The sequence below is a fragment of the Petromyzon marinus genome, chromosome 75 (genome assembly GCF_048934315.1).
Source record: "Petromyzon marinus isolate PM22_M1 ecotype Great Lakes invasive population chromosome 75, UKy_Petmar_22M1.pri1.0, whole genome shotgun sequence".
Lineage (NCBI taxonomy): Eukaryota > Metazoa > Chordata > Hyperoartia > Petromyzontiformes > Petromyzontidae > Petromyzon > Petromyzon marinus.
Genome location: NC_133741.1, coordinates 3985123 through 4000957, shown reverse-complemented (window position 1 = coordinate 4000957; position 15835 = coordinate 3985123). Strand labels below are relative to the sequence as shown.

The window sequence follows — 15835 nt, the reverse complement described above, 5'->3', positions numbered from 1 at the left end:
GAGGCTACTGGACAGTGCCAGGCTAGGTGCACCGTGAGGATACTGGGGGCAGTGCCAGGCTAGGTGCACCTTGAGGCTACTGGGCAGTGCCAGGCTAGGTGCACCTTGAGGCTACTGGGGGCAGTGCCAGGCTAGGTGCACCTTGAGGCTACTGGGTCAGTGCCAGGCTAGGTGCACCTTGAGGCTACTGGGTCAGTGCCAGGCTAGGTGCACCTTGAGGCTACTGGGGTCAGTGCCAGGCTAGGTGCACCTTGAGGAGGCGACTGGGGGCAGTGCCAGGCTAGGTGCACCGTGAGGCTACTGGGCAGTGCCAGGCTAGGTGCACCTTGAGGTTAGTGGGGGCAGTGCCAGGCTAGGTGCACCTTGAGGAGGCTACTGGGGGCAGTGCCAGGCTAGGTGCACCTTGAGGCTACTGGGGGCGGTGCCAGGCTAGGTGCACCTTGAGGAGGCTACTGGGCAGTGCCAGGCTAGGTGCACCTTGAGGCTACTGGACAGTGCCAGGCTAGGTGCACCTTGAGGTTACTGGGCCCAGTACCAGGCTAGGTGCACCTTGAGGCGACTGGGGGCGGTGCCAGGCTAGGTGCACCTTGAGGCTACTGGGGCAGTGCCAGGCTAGGTGCACCTTGAGGCTACTGGGGGCGGTGCCAGGCTAGGTGCACCTTGAGGAGGCTACTGGGGGCAGTGCCAGGCTAGGTGCACCTTGAGGCAACTGGGGCAGTGCCAGGCTAGGTGCACCTTGAGGCTACTGGGGGCGGTGCCAGGCTAGGTGCACCTTGAGGCTACTGGGGTCAGTGCCAGGCTAGGTGCACCTTGAGGCTACTGGGGGCGGTGCCAGGCTAGGTGCACCTTGAGACTACTGGGGGCAGTGCCAGGCTAGGTGCACCGTGAGGCTACTGGGGGCGGTGCCAGGCTAGGTGCACCTTGAGGCTACTGGGGTCAGTGCCAGGCTAGGTGCACCTTGAGACTACTGGGGGCAGTGCCAGGCTAGGTGCACCTTGAGGCTACTGGGGACAGTGCCAGGCTAGGTGCACCTTGAGACTACTGGGGGCAGTGCCAGGCTAGGTGCACCTTGAGGCTACTGGGGCGGTGCCAGGCTAGGTGCACCTTGAGACTACTGGGGGCAGTGCCAGGCTAGGTGCACCTTGAGGCTACTGGGGCGGTGCCAGGCTAGGTGCACCTGGAGGATACTGGGGACAGTGCCAGGCTAGGTGCACCTTGAGGCTGCTGGACAGTGCCAGACTAGGTGCACCTTGAGGCTACTGGGGGCAGTGCCAGGCTAGGTGCACCTTGAGGAGGCTACTGGGCAGTGCCAGGCTAGGTGCACCTTGAGGCTACTGGGTCAGTGCCAGGCTAGGTGCACCTTGAGGCTACTGGGTCAGTGCCAGGCTAGGTGCACCTTGAGGCTACTGGGGGCAGTGCCAGGCTAGGTGCACCTTGAGGCTACTGGACAGTGCCAGGCTAGGTGCACCTTGAGGTGACTGGGGTCAGTGCCAGGCTAGGTGCACCTTGAGGCTACTGGGGGCAGTGCCAGGCTAGGTGCACCTTGAGGCTACTGGGGGCAGTGCCAGGCTAGGTGCACCTTGAGGCTACTGGGGGCGGTGCCAGGCTAGGTGCACCTTGAGGCTACTGGGGGCAGTGCCAGGCTAGGTGCACCTTGAGGCTACTGGGGCGGTGCCAGGCTAGGTGCACCTTGAGGTGACTGGGGGCAGTGCCAGGCTAGGTGCACCTTGAGGCTACTGGGCGGTGCCAGGCTAGGTGCACCTTGAGGCTACTGGGGCGGTGCCAGGCTAGGTGCACCTTGAGGCTATTGGACAGTGCCAGGCTAGGTGCACCTTGAGGCTATTGGGGGCAGTGCCAGGCTAGGTGCACCTTGAGGCTACCTGGCAGTGCCAGGCTAGGTGCACCTTGAGGTTACTGGGTCAGTGCCAGGCTAGGTGCACCTTGAGGTTACTGGGGGCAGTGCCAGGCTAGGTGCACCTTGAGACTACTGGGGGCGGTGCCAGGCTAGGTGCACCGTGAGGATACTGGGGGCAGTGCCAGGCTAGGTGCACCTTGAGGCTACTGGTCAGTGCCAGGCTAGGTGCACCTTGAGGCTACTGGGCAGTGCCAGGCTAGGTGCACCTTGAGGCTACTGGGGGCAGTGCCAGGCTAGGTGCACCTTGAGGCTACTGGGTCAGTGCCAGGCTAGGTGCACCTTGAGGCTACTGGGGTCAGTGCCAGGCTAGGTGCACCTTGAGGTTACTGGGGGCAGTGCCAGGCTAGGTGCACCTTGAGGCTACTGGGGGCAGTGCCAGGCTAGGTGCACCTTGAGGTTACTGGGGGCAGTGCCAGGCTAGGTGCACCTTGAGGTTACTGGGGGCAGTGCCAGGCTAGGTGCACCTTGAGGCTACGGGGGGCAGTGCCAGGCTAGGTGCACCTTGAGGCTACCTGGCAGTGCCAGGCTAGGTGCACCTTGAGGTTACTGGGTCAGTGCCAGGCTAGGTGCACCTTGAGGTTACTGGGGGCAGTGCCAGGCTAGGTGCACCTTGAGACTACTGGGGGCGGTGCCAGGCTAGGTGCACCGTGAGGATACTGGGGGCAGTGCCAGGCTAGGTGCACCTTGAGGCTACTGGTCAGTGCCAGGCTAGGTGCACCTTGAGGCTACTGGGCAGTGCCAGGCTAGGTGCACCTTGAGGCTACTGGGGGCAGTGCCAGGCTAGGTGCACCTTGAGGCTACTGGGTCAGTGCCAGGCTAGGTGCACCTTGAGGCTACTGGGGTCAGTGCCAGGCTAGGTGCACCTTGAGGTTACTGGGGGCAGTGCCAGGCTAGGTGCACCTTGAGGCTACTGGGGGCAGTGCCAGGCTAGGTGCACCTTGAGGTTACTGGGGGCAGTGCCAGGCTAGGTGCACCTTGAGGTTACTGGGGGCAGTGCCAGGCTAGGTGCACCTTGAGGCTACGGGGGGCAGTGCCAGGCTAGGTGCACCTTGAGGTTACTGGGGGCAGTGCCAGGCTAGGTGCACCTTGAGGTTACTGGGGGCAGTGCCAGGCTAGGTGCACCTTGAGGCTACTGGGGGCAGTGCCAGGCTAGGTGCACCTTGAGGTTACTGGGGGCAGTGCCAGGCTAGGTGCACCTTGAGGTTACTGGGGGCAGTGCCAGGCTAGGTGCACCTTGAGGTTACTGGGGGCAGTGCCAGGCTAGGTGCACCTTGAGGCTACGGGGGGCAGTGCCAGGCTAGGTGCACCTTGAGGCTACTGGGGGCAGTGCCAGGCTAGGTGCACCTTGAGGCTACTGGGGGCAGTGCCAGGCTAGGTGCACCTTGAGGCTACTGGGGGCAGTGCCAGGCTAGGTGCACCTTGAGGCTACTGGGCAGTGCCAGGCTAGGTGCACCTTGAGGCTACTGGGGCAGTGCCAGGCTAGGTGCACCTTGAGGTGACTGGGGGCAGTGCCAGGCTAGGTGCACCTTGAGGTTACTGGGGCAGTGCCAGGCTAGGTGCACCTTGAGGCTACTGGGCAGTGCCAGGCTAGGTGCACCTTGAGGCTACTGGGGGCGGTGCCAGGCTAGGTGCACCTTGAGGTTACTGGGGGCGGTGCCAGGCTAGGTGCACCTTGAGACTACTGGGACAGTGCCAGGCTAGGTGCACCTTGAGGCTACTGAGACCAGTGCCAGGCTAGGTGCACCTTGAGGTTACTGGGCTGTGCCAGGCTAGGTGCACCTTGAGGATACTGGGGGCGGTGCCAGGCTAGGTGCACCTTGAGGTTACTGGGGCAGTGCCAGGCTAGGTGCACCTTGAGGCTACTGGGGGCTGTGCCAGGCTAGGTGCACCTTGAGGTTACTGGTCAGTGCCAGGCTAGGTGCACCTTGAGGCTACTGGGGGCGGTGCCAGGCTAGGTGCACCTTGAGGTTACTGGGGCAGTGCCAGGCTAGGTGCACCTTGAGGCTACTGGGGCGGTGCCAGGCTAGGTGCACCTTGAGGTGACTGGGGGCAGTGCCAGGCTAGGTGCACCTTGAGGCTACTGGGCGGTGCCAGGCTAGGTGCACCTTGAGGCTACTGGGGCGGTGCCAGGCTAGGTGCACCTTGAGGCTATTGGACAGTGCCAGGCTAGGTGCACCTTGAGGTGACTGGGGGCAGTGCCAGGCTAGGTGCACCTTGAGACTACTGGGGGCAGTGCCAGGCTAGGTGCACCTTGAGGCGACTGGGGGCGGTGCCAGGCTAGGTGCACCTTGAGGCTACTGGGTCAGTGCCAGGCTAGGTGCACCTTGAGGCTACTGGGGGCAGTGCCAGGCTAGGTGCACCTTGAGGTTACTGGTGCCAGGCTAGGTGCACCTTGAGGCTACTGGGCAGTGCCAGGCTAGGTGCACCTTGAGGCGACTGGGGGCGGTGCCAGGCTAGGTGCACCTTGAGGTTACTGGACAGTGCCAGGCTAGGTGCACCTTGAGGTTACTGGGGTCAGTGCCAGGCTAGGTGCACCTTGAGGCTACTGGGGCGGTGCCAGGCTAGGTGCACCTTGAGGCTACTGGGGGCGGTGCCAGGTTAGGTGCACCTTGAGGCTACTGGGGGCGGTGCCAGGCTAGGTGCACCTTGAGGAGGCTACTGGACAGTGCCAGGCTAGGTGCACCTTGAGGCTACTGGGGGCAGTGCCAGGCTAGGTGCACCTTGAGGCTACTGGGCAGTTGGAGGCACTCGCCCTCCAACAACAACGGAGGGCGGAGGAGCGACGCTCACAACAACGAGCGGAGCGCCGGGTGGCTAAAGCACAGCAGGTTGGCACAGTAGGGGGCACAGGTGGTGCACCTAGCCTGGCACAGTAGTGGGCACAGGTGGTGCACCTAGCCTGGCACAGTAGGGGGCACAGGTGGTGCACCTAGCCTGGCACAGTAGGGGGCACAGGTGGTGCACCTAGCCTGGCACAGTAGGGGGCACAGGTGGTGCACCTAGCCTGGCACAGGTGGTGGTGCATCAGCCACTCGTCTCAGTCAACCCGTGGCACCTGCAGGGTCTGTCACGTGACCTCTTCCTCGTGCACCTAGCCTGGCACAGCAGTACAACCCATGGCACCTGCTAGGTCTGTCACGTGACCTCTCATGCACCTAGCCTGGCACAGCAGTCAACCCATGGCACCTGCAGGGTCTGTCACGTGACCTCCTCCTCGTGCACCTAGCCTGGCACAGCAGTACAACCCATGGCACCTGCTGGGTCTGTCACGTGACCTCCTGCCAGCAGCGAGTTTCCGACACATCACGTGGCCACGGAGTGCACCTAGCCTGGTACAAGCGCCGTGGTGACGTCACCGGCACGTGACTGTACTGTGACATTGAACTTCTTTCGCACCGTACGGAGCCAACCGTGCTCATATTTGGACCTCTGTGTACAAGGAGTGGTCTGTGGCAAAGTGGGCGTGTCGCCTGAAACTAATGGGCGTGGCTTGGGATCAACGTTACTCTACGGGGGGTGGGCGTGGCCTGTGGGTGGGAAATGCAAATGAGTTGGATGTGGGCGGGGGCATGCAAGTGACCAAGGCGTGGCCTGTGGCGAGTGGGCAGGGGGCATGCAAACGACCTGGGCGTGGTCGAACGGGCGGGAGATATGCTAATGACCTGGGCGTGGCCTGTGTCCGAGTGGGCGGGGAGCAATAAAAAATCAATTAGGCGTGGCCTGTGTCCGAGTGGGCGGGGCATGTAAATGACGTGGGCGTGGTCAGCGTGAGGTGTTTAAGGTGGAGGTCCGGGCTGGATTCTCTCACTTCTCGTGCGGGCAGCAAAGCAGCCTCCTTGAGAAACTCACGAGCTCCGGTAGGTGAGGGGGTGCGTCTTATACTCCGGTAGGTGAGTGGGTGCGTCTTATACTCCGGTAGGTGAGGGGGTGCGTCTTATACTCCGGTAGGTGAGGGGGTGCGTCTTATACTCCAGTACGTGATTGGGTGCGTCTTATACTCCGGTAGGTGAGTGGGTGCGTCTTATACTCCGGTAGGTGAGTGGGTGCGTCTTATACTCCGGTGTCTGTGTGTAAGAGAGTGAGTGGGTGCGTCTTATACTCCGGTAGGTGAGTGGGTGCGTCTTATACTCCCGTAGGTGATTGGGTGCGTCTTATACTCCGGTAGGTGATTGGGTGCGTCTTATACTCCCGTAGGTGGTTGGGTGCGTCTTATACTCCGGTAGGTGAGTGGGTCCGTCTTATACTCCGGTAGGTGAGCGGGTGCGTCTTATACTCCAGTAGGTGAGGGGGTGCGTCTTATACTCCGGTAGGTGAGCGGGTGCGTCTTATACTCCGGTAGGTGAGTGGGTGCGTCTTATACCCCGGTAGGTGAGTGGGTGCGTCTTATACCCCGGTAGGTGAGTGGGTGCGTCTTATACTCCGGTAGGTGAGTGGGTGCGTCTTATACTCGGGTAGGTGAGGGGGTGCGTCTTATACTCCTGTAGGTGAGGGGGTGCGTCTTATACTCCGGTATGTGAGTGGGTGCGTCTTATACTCCGGTAGGTGAGTGGGTGCGTCTTATACTCCGGTAGGTGAGGGGGTGCGTCTTATACTCCGGTAGGTGAGTGGGTGCGTCTTATACTCGGGTAGGTGAGGGGTGCGTCTTATACTCCTGTAGGTGAGTGGGTGCGTCTTATACTCCGGTATGTGAGTGGGTGCGTCTTATACTCCGGTAGGTGAGTGGGTGCGTCTTATACTCCTGTAGGTGAGGGGGGTGCGTCTTATACTCCGGTAGGTGAGGGGGTGCGTCTTATACTCCGGTAGGTTGAGCGGGTGCGTCTTATACTCCGGTAGGTGAGTGGGTGCGTCTTATACCCCGGTAGGTGAGTGGGTGCGTCTTATACTCCGGTAGGTGATTGGGTGTGTCTTATACTCGGGTAGGTGAGGGGGTGCGTCTTATACTCCGGTAGGTGATTGGGTGCGTCTTATACTCGGGTAGGTGAGGGGGTGCGTCTTATACTCCTGTAGGTGAGGGGGTGCGTCTTATACTCCTGTAGGTGAGGGGTGCGTCTTATACTCCTGTAGGTGAGGGGGTGCGTCTTATATTCCGGTAGGTGATTGGGTGCTTCTTATACTCCGGTAGGTGAGCGGGTGCGTCTTATACTCCGGTATGTGAGTGGGTGCGTCTTATACTCTGGTAGGTGATTGGGTGCGTCTTATACTCCGGTATGTGAGTGGGTGCGTCTAAAACTCCGGTATGTGAGTGGGTGCGTCTTGTACTCCGGTAGGTGATTGGGTGCGTCTTATACTCCGGTAGGTGAGTGGGTGCGTCTTATACTCCGGTAGGTGAGTGGGTGCGTCTTATACTCCGGAAGGTGATTGGGTGCGTCTTATACTCCGGTAGGTGATTGTGCGTTTTATACTCCGGTAGGTGATTGGGTGCGTCTTATACTCCGTTTGGTGAGCGGGTGCGTCTTATACACCGGTTGGTGAGTGGGTGCGTCTTGTGCTCCGGTAGGTGAGTGGGTGCGTCTTATACACCGGTATGTGAGTGGGTGCGTCTTATACTCCGGTATGTGAGTGGGTCCGTCTTATACTCCGGTAGGTGATTAGGTGCGCCTTATGCTCCGGTAGGTGATTGGGTGCGTCTTATCCTCCGGTTGGTGAGTGGGTGCGTCTTATACTCCGGTTGGTGAGTGGGTGCGTCTTATACTCCGGTGTCTGTGTGAGAGTGGGTGCGTCTTATAATCCGGTATTTTGACTCGGCGATTATTGATAACGTCGCTCTGATTATCCACCCACGCAACCACCCACTCACCCACCCACTCAACCACCCACTCACCCACCCTCCCCACTCACCCACCCTCCCACTCACCCACCCACCCACTCACCCACTAAACCACCCACCCACTCAACCACCCACTCACCTACCCACTCTCCCACTCACCTACCCACTCACCCACTCACCTACCCACCCACTCACCTGCCCACCCACTCACCTACCCACCCACTTACCCACCCACTCACCTACCCATTCAACCACCCACTCACCTACCCACCCACTCACCTACCCACTCACCCACCAACTCACCTACCTATTCAACCACCCACTCTCCTACCCACCCACTCACCCACTCACTCACCTACCCACTCACTCACCTACCCACTCACCTACCCACCCACTCACCTACCCACCCACTCACCTACCCACTCGCCTACCCACCCACTCACCTACCTATTCAACCACCCACTCACCTATCCACCCACCCACTCACCTACCCACCCACCCAACCACACACACTCCGACTCATTCAACCACCCACAGACTGACCCACTCACCCACTGGCCCATTCCATCCTCCATTAGCCACCATCACCATCCATCACCGATTCATAAACCCACTCATCCACCCACCCACTCATCCACCCACCCACTCATCCACCCACCCACTCATCCATCTACCCATACCCTTCCACACTAAACAACTAACCCGTTCACTGAAACACAAACCACTCACCCATTCACTCTGCCACCCATCATTCCCTCAGCCACTCGCTCACCCATACACTCCCACCCACCCACCCAACCACTCTCCCACCCACCAACTCACCCACCCACCCATCAACTCACCCACCCACCCATCAACTCACCCACCCATCCATCACTCACCCACCCACCACCACCCACCCACCAACACCCACCAACCACCAACTTACCCACCCACACACTCACCCACCCATCAACTCACCCACCCACCATCTCACCCACCCATCAACTCACCCACCCACCCATCAACTCACCCACCCACCCATCAACTCACCCACCCACCAAATCACTCACCAACTCACCCACCCACCAACTCACCCACCCACTCACCCACCCACCCACCCACCAACTCGCCCACCCACCAACTCACCCACCCACCAAACTCACCCCACCAACCACCCACCAACTCACCCACCAACTCACCCACCCACCCACCCACCACCCACCCACCACCCACCCACCACCACCCACCCACCCACCACACCCACCAACTCACCCACCAACTCACCCACCAACTCACCCACCAACTCACCCATCCACCCATCAACTCACCCACCCACCAACTCACCCACTACTCACCCTCTCACTCACTCACCCACCAACTCATCACTACTCACCCACCCATCAACTCACCCACCCACCCATCAACTCACCCACCCATCATCAACTCACCCACCCATCCATCAACTCACCCACCCACCAACCCACCCACCCACCAAATCACCCACCAACCCACCAATTTACCCACCCACACACTCACCCACCCATCAACTCACCCACCCACCAACTCACCCACCCATCAACTCACCCACCCACCCATCAACTCACCCACCCACCAAATCACTCACCAACTCACCCACCCACCAACTCACCCACCCACTCACCCCACCAACTCGCCCACCCACCAACTCACCACACCCCACCACCCAACTCACCCACCAACTCACCCACCAACTCACCCACCAACTCACCCGCCCACCAACCCACCAACTCACCCACCCACCAACCCACCAACTCACCTACCCACCAACTCACCCACCAACTCACCCACCAACTCACCCACCCACCAACCCACCAACTCACCCATCCACCCATCAACTCACCCACCCACCAACTCACCCACTACTCACCCTCTCACTCACTCACCCCACCAACTCAGCCACTACTCACCCACTCACTCACCCACTCACCCACCCACTCACCCACCCACCCACTCACCCACCCACCCACCAACTCACCCACCCACTCACTCACCAACCCACCAACTCACCACCCACGCACCAACTCACCCACCCACCCACTCACCCACCCACCCACCAACCCACCAACTCACCCACCCACGCACCAACTCACCCACCCACCCACTCACCCACTCACCCACTACTCACCCTCTCACTCACCCACCAACTCAGCCACTACTCACCCACTCACTCACTCACCCACCCACTCACCCACCCACCCACCCACTCACTCACTCACCCACCCACCCACCAACTCACCCACTCACCCACCCACCCACCCACCAACTCACCCACTCACTCACCCACCCACCCACCCACCAACTCACCCACTCACCCACCCACCAACTCACCCACCCACCCACCCACCAACTCACCCACTCACTCACTCACCCACTCACTCACTCACCCACTCACCCACTCACCCACCCACCCACCAGGCCATGTCCCACACGGGCGGCCTGCAGCTGCTGGGCTTTGCGCTGGCGCTGTGTGGCTGGGCAGCCGTGGTGGGCACGACGGCGCTGCCCCAGTGGCGCTACAGCTCCTACGCCGGGGACGCCATCATCACGGCCGTGGCGCTCTACGACGGACTCTGGATGTCGTGCGCCGCGCAGAGCACGGGGCACGTGCAGTGTCGCCTCTATGACTCGCTCTTCTCCATAGACGGTGGGTGGGGCTAGGGGGTGGGGGGAGGAGCTAGGGGGTGGGGGAGGGAGCATAGGTGGTGGGGGAGGGGCTGGAGGGGCACGTGCAGTGTCGCCTCTATGACTCGCTCTTCTCCATAGACGGTGGGTGGGGCTAGGGGGTGGGGGAGGAGCTAGGTGGTGGGGGAGGAGCTAGGTGGTGGGGGAGGGGCTGGAGGGGCACGTGCAGTGTCGCCTCTATGACTCGCTCTTCTCCATAGACGGTGGGTGGGGCTAGGGGGTGGGGGAGGAGCTAGGGGGTGGGGGAGGAGCTAGGTGGTGGGGCTAGGGGGAGGAGCTAGGGGGTGGGGGAGGGGCTGGAGGGGCACGTGCAGTGTCGCCTCTATGACTCGCTCTTCTCCATCGACGGTGGGTGGGGCTAGGGGGTGGAGCTAGGGGGTGGGGAGGGGCTGGAGGGGCACGTGCAGTGTCGCCTCTATGACTCGCTCTTCTCCATCGACGGTGGGTGGGGCTAGGGGGAGGAGCTAGGGGGTGGGGGAGGAGCTAGGTGGTGGGGGAGGGGCTGGAGGGGCACGTGCAGTGCCGCCTCTATGACTCGCTCTTCTCCATCGACGGTGGGTGGGGCTAGGGGGTGGGGGAGGAGCTAGGGGTGGGGGAGGAGCTAGGTGGTGGGGGAGGAGCTAGGTGGTGGGGGAGGGGCTGGAGGGGCACGTGCAGTGTCGCCTCTATGACTCGCTCTTCTCCATCGACGGTGGGTGGGGCTAGGGGGTGGGGGAGGAGCTAGGGGTGGGGGAGGAGCTAGGTGGTGGGGCTAGGGGGAGGAGCTAGGGGGTGGGGGAGGGGCTGGAGGGGAACGTGCAGTGCCGCCTCTATGACTCGCTCTTCTCCATCGACGGTGGGTGGGGCTAGGGGGTGGGGGAGGAGCTAGGGGTGGGGGAGGAGCTAGGTGGTGGGGCTAGGGGGAGGAGCTAGGGGGTGGGGGAGGGGCTGGAGGGGCACGTGCAGTGCCGCCTCTATGACTCGCTCTTCTCCATCGACGGTGGGTGGGGCTAGGGGGTGGGGGAGGAGCTAGGGGGTGGGGGTGGGGCTAGGTGGTGGGGGAGGAGCTAGGTGGTGGGGGTGGGGCTAGGGGGTGGGGGAGGGGCTGGAGGGGCACGTGCAGTGTCGCCTCTATGACTCGCTCTTCTCCATCGACGGTGGGTGGGGCTAGGGTGGGGGAGGAGCTAGGTGGTGGGGCTAGGGGGTGGGGCTAGGGGTGGGGCTAGGGGGAGGAGCTAGGGGGTGGGGGAGGGGCTGGAGGGGCACGTGCAGTGTCGCCTCTATGACTCGCTCTTCTCCATCGACGGTGGGTGGGGCTAGGGGGTGGGGGAGGAGCTAGGGGTGGGGGAGGAGCTAGGTGGTGGGGGAGGGGCACGTGCAGTGTCGCCTCTATGACTCGCTCTTCTCCATAGACAGGTGGGTGGGGCTAGGGGAGGAGCTAGGGGGTGGGGGTGGGGCTGGAGGGGCACGTGCAGTGTCGCCTCCTATGACTCGCTCTTCTCCATAGACGGTGGGTGGGGCTAGGGGGTGGGGGAGGAGCTAGGGGGGTGGGGGAGGGGCTGGAGGGGCACGTGCAGTGTCGCCTCTATGACTCGCTCTTCTCCATAGACGGTGGGTGGGGCTAGGGGGTGGGGGAGGAGCTAGGGGGTGGGGCTAGGTGGTGGGGGAGGGGCTGAGGGGCACGTGCAGTGTCGCCTCTATGACTCGCTCTTCTCCATAGACGGTGGGTGGGGCTAGGGGAGGAGCTAGGGGGTGGGGTGGGGCTGGAGGGGCACGTGCAGTGCCGCCTCTATGACTCGCTCTTCTCCATAGACGGTGGGTGGGGCTAGGGGGTGGGGGAGGAGCTAGGGGTGGGGGAGGAGCTAGGTGGTGGGGGAGGAGCTAGGTGGTGGGGGAGGGGCTGGAGGGGCACGTGCAGTGCCGCCTCTATGACTCGCTCTTCTCCATAGACGGTGGGTGGGGCTAGGGGTGGGGGAGGAGCTAGGTGGTGGGTGAGGGGCTGGAGGGGCACGTGCAGTGCCGCCTCTATGACTCGCTCTTCTCCATAGACGGTGGGTGTGGCTAGGGGGTGGGGGAGGAGCTAGGGGTGGGGGAGGAGCTAGGTGGTGGGGGAGGAGCTGGAGGGGCACGTGCAGTGCCGCCTCTATGACTCGCTCTTCTCCATCGACGGTGGGTGGGGCTAGGGGGTGGGGGAGGAGCTAGGGGTGGGGGAGGAGCTAGGTGGTGGGGGAGGAGCTAGGTGGTGGGGGAGGGGCTGGAGGGGCACGTGCAGTGTCGCCTCTATGACTCGCTCTTCTCCATAGACGGTGGGTGAGGCTAGGGGGTGGGGGAGGAGCTAGGGGATGGGGGTGGGGCTAGGTGGTGGGGGAGGAGCTAGGGGGTGGGGGAGGGGCTGGAGGGGCACGTGCAGTGTCGCCTCTATGACTCGCTCTTCTCCATAGACGGTGGGTGGGGCTAGGGGGAGGAGCTAGGGGGTGGGGCTAGGGGTGGGGCTAGGGGGAGGAGCTAGGGAGTGGGGGAGGGGCTAGTGGTGGGAAGCTAGGGAGTGGGGGAGGGGCTAGGGGGAGGAGCTAGGGAGTGGGGGAGGGGCTAGGGGTGGGGCGCTAGGGAGTGGGGGAGGGGCTAGGGGTGGAGCTAGGGGGAGGAGCTAGGGAGTGGGGGAGGGGCTAGGGGTGGGGATAGGGGGTGGGGGAGGGGCTAGGGGTGGGGCTAGGGGGAGGGACTACAGTGCTAGGGGGAGGAGCTAGGGGGTGGGGGAGGGGCTAGGGGTGGGGCTAGGGGGAGGGACTACAGTGCTAGGGGGAGGAGCTAGGGAGTGGAGGGACAAAGGTAATAAATCAGCTTGTGCCGGAGGCCCCGGGGGGCCAGGCGTCTATGACGTCCCTCGGGGCTCCTCCAGAAACAACAAAAAGCCATTACGGATGGCCACGTGGAATTTTCGAACGCTCACTGCGGAGGAGAGGCTGCCACTCCTCTGTAGGGAGCTGGACCGGTACCGCCTGGATCTCTGTGGTGTTAAGGAGGTCCGGTGGACCGGCTCTGGCTCCTGCCACCATGAGGGGTGGACAGTCCTCTACTCGGGGCAGCAGACTGCCAAACAACAGGGTGTGGGTCTTCTTTTGAACAAAATAATTAAGGGGGCATGGGAGCGTGGCGGTGAGGTGTGGGAAGCTGTAAGCCCCAGGCTACTTTGGGCTCGCCTTCCCATCAACCGGAGGCGAGGATTGGTGGTCGTGGTTACTTATGCCCCCACCGAAGACGAACATCCGTGGAGGGATGCAGGCAAAGCCGATGAGTCAGATGCCTTCTATGACCTGTCACAGGTGCTGGCTAAAGAGGGCCCTCGGGATAGAGTCATCATGTTGGGTGACTTCAATGCCCGAGTTGGTCATGATGCTGGCACCTGGTCTGGAGTGATTGGAGGGCATGGCCCAGATCAGCTCAATAACAACGGTAGGAGGCTGCTAGATTTTTTGTGCAGCCCATGGGCTTGTAATTACCAACACGCTGTTCCGGCATCGGCGCATCCACACAACATCATGGATGCATGCCGGGTCCAAGCAAGAACATCTGCTGGACTACATAGTGACGGACCAGCGGATGCGAGCCCATGTCCTTGACACCAGGACCTACCGTGGAGCTGATCTGCCCACTGACCGTCGACTTGCCATCTGTAAGATGCGCCTGCCATTCCTCCGCTCCGGTGGTGGGTGTACACCCAGGACGCCACTTGAATCAGCTAGCTGATGAAGGTTGCAGGCAACGGCAGACAGCCCAGGAGCGTTTGGGGGCTGTGTGGTGCTCTACGATCCCTCAGAGCCCCGCCGCTCGGCTGAGGAACCGTATATAAGGCGGACCTCTGGAGAGGTTTCGTGGCACTTGAAGACCGAAGCCTGAAGGCCTGCTAGTGTAGGACCCTGGACCCAAAACTTCGCCCCTCTAGCCACACCCAGTGGTGGACGCTGGGACTCGCCTTGGTGGGTGGGTGGGTGGGTGAGTTGGTGGGTTGGTGGGTGGGTGAGTTGGTGGGTGGGTGAGTGGGTGAGTTGGTGGGTGAGTGGGTAGGTGAGTGAATGGGTGGGTGAGTTGGTGGGTGGGTGGGTGAGTGAAGGGGTGGGTGAGTTGGTGGGTGGGTGAGTTGGTGGGTGGGTGAGTTGGTGGGTGGGTGAGTTGGTGGGTTGGTGAGTTGGTGGGTGGGTGAGTGAGTTGGTGGGTGATTTGGTGGGTGGGTAAGTTGGTGGGTGGGTGAGTTGATGGGTAGGTGGGTGAGTTGATGGGTGGGTGGGTGAGTTGATGGGTGGGTGGGTGAGTTGGTGGGTGAGTTGGTGAGGACCGGGTCTGATGAATCAGTGGGTGGGTGGACCTGTACCTTGGCTGGGTCAGCTCAGACAGCCGACTAAGAGGATGTCGTAGCCGGAGGCACTGGAGCGTGGCCGGGGTAGGCACGCTACGTAGGCGGCGTATGATAGGCTGGGTGGAAGAAATACACGGGATAGACTGTACGAGAAGTTGGTGTACAGTAGTTAGGTTGTGTGTGTGTGTGTAATGAAGACGTGCCCCCTACAAGTGTCTCCGGAGCACACTACACAGATATAATGGGAGGCTGATCGATGCCCGGGTGCGGTCAAGGGATGGCTCCCTATTGCTCAACCACGTTATGAATGCCGATGATTTGGTAATAGCCGCTCAGTCAGAGGAGGAGTTGGAGACGCTGCTGCTGAGACTGGAGCGTGCCACTAAGAGGTGGGGCCTTACCATCAGCCCCACCAAAACTAAGCACCTGCCTGGGTATTTTGTACCATCGGACACTCCACCCCCACAACTCCCAATCGGTGATGGGGCAGTTGTGGAGAGAGTGGAGAGTTTCCCATACCTGGGCAGTGTGCTTATGACTGGCTCCAGTTTAACAGCAGAGGTCTCACTCCGAATCAGTCGAGCGGCAATATCTTTTCATCGGTTGCGTAACGCTGTGTGGAAGCTACCTGGTCTGTCGCTCCGCACTAAGCTTCAGGTCTTCTCGGCCACGGTCATTCCCTCCATTCTCTACGCTTGCAAAACGTGGACCCCCCTAATGGAACATCTTCGCCGGTTAGAAATATTTAGGCTGGCCTGCCTACGATCCATCCTGGGTTTAACCAGATTGGATTGTGTGAGGAGCTCACAAATCCTTGAAAGATCTGGACAGGGTCCCATCGGTGAGTTCCTCCGGCAGGCAAGGCTGCGATGGCTGGGTCATGTAGCCCGCATGCCCAGCCACCGCCTGCCGAAACAGCTTTTGTTTGGCCGGATTGAGGGGGCTAAGCGGGCGCGGCACGGGCTAGAGAAGAGATGGAGTGATGTGGTACAGGAGGACGTGGAGCTGAGTGGACTTGCCGATGACTGGTACCAGCGGTGTCAAGATCGGCCTCTGTGGAGGAGGCTCGTGAAGGACGCTGCTACTGGGCAGTTGGAGGCAGTCGCCCTCCAACAAC

The 15835-nt window shown here is 61.7% G+C and overlaps 2 protein-coding genes across 3 annotated transcripts in view; both read left to right on the top strand.

The window, feature by feature from the left end:
- Positions 1–15835, top strand: part of LOC116958295 (protein FAM43A-like) — a 202733-nt gene that overhangs the window by 96169 nt on the left and 90729 nt on the right. The gene's annotated exons all lie outside the window — the stretch shown is intronic.
- LOC142907140 (claudin-19-like) overlaps positions 5653–15835 on the top strand; it is a 34271-nt gene continuing 24088 nt past the window's right edge. Inside the window, exons 1-2 of one of the 2 annotated variants that reach the window (XM_076056297.1) lie at positions 5653–5776; positions 10119–10347. In XM_076056297.1, coding sequence (XP_075912412.1) covers positions 10122–10347 — 226 coding nt within the window. In that variant the 5' untranslated portion in view covers positions 5653–5776; positions 10119–10121. The remainder of the gene's footprint in view (positions 5777–10118; positions 10348–15835) is intronic. The other variant, XM_076056299.1, reaches the window with a different exon arrangement.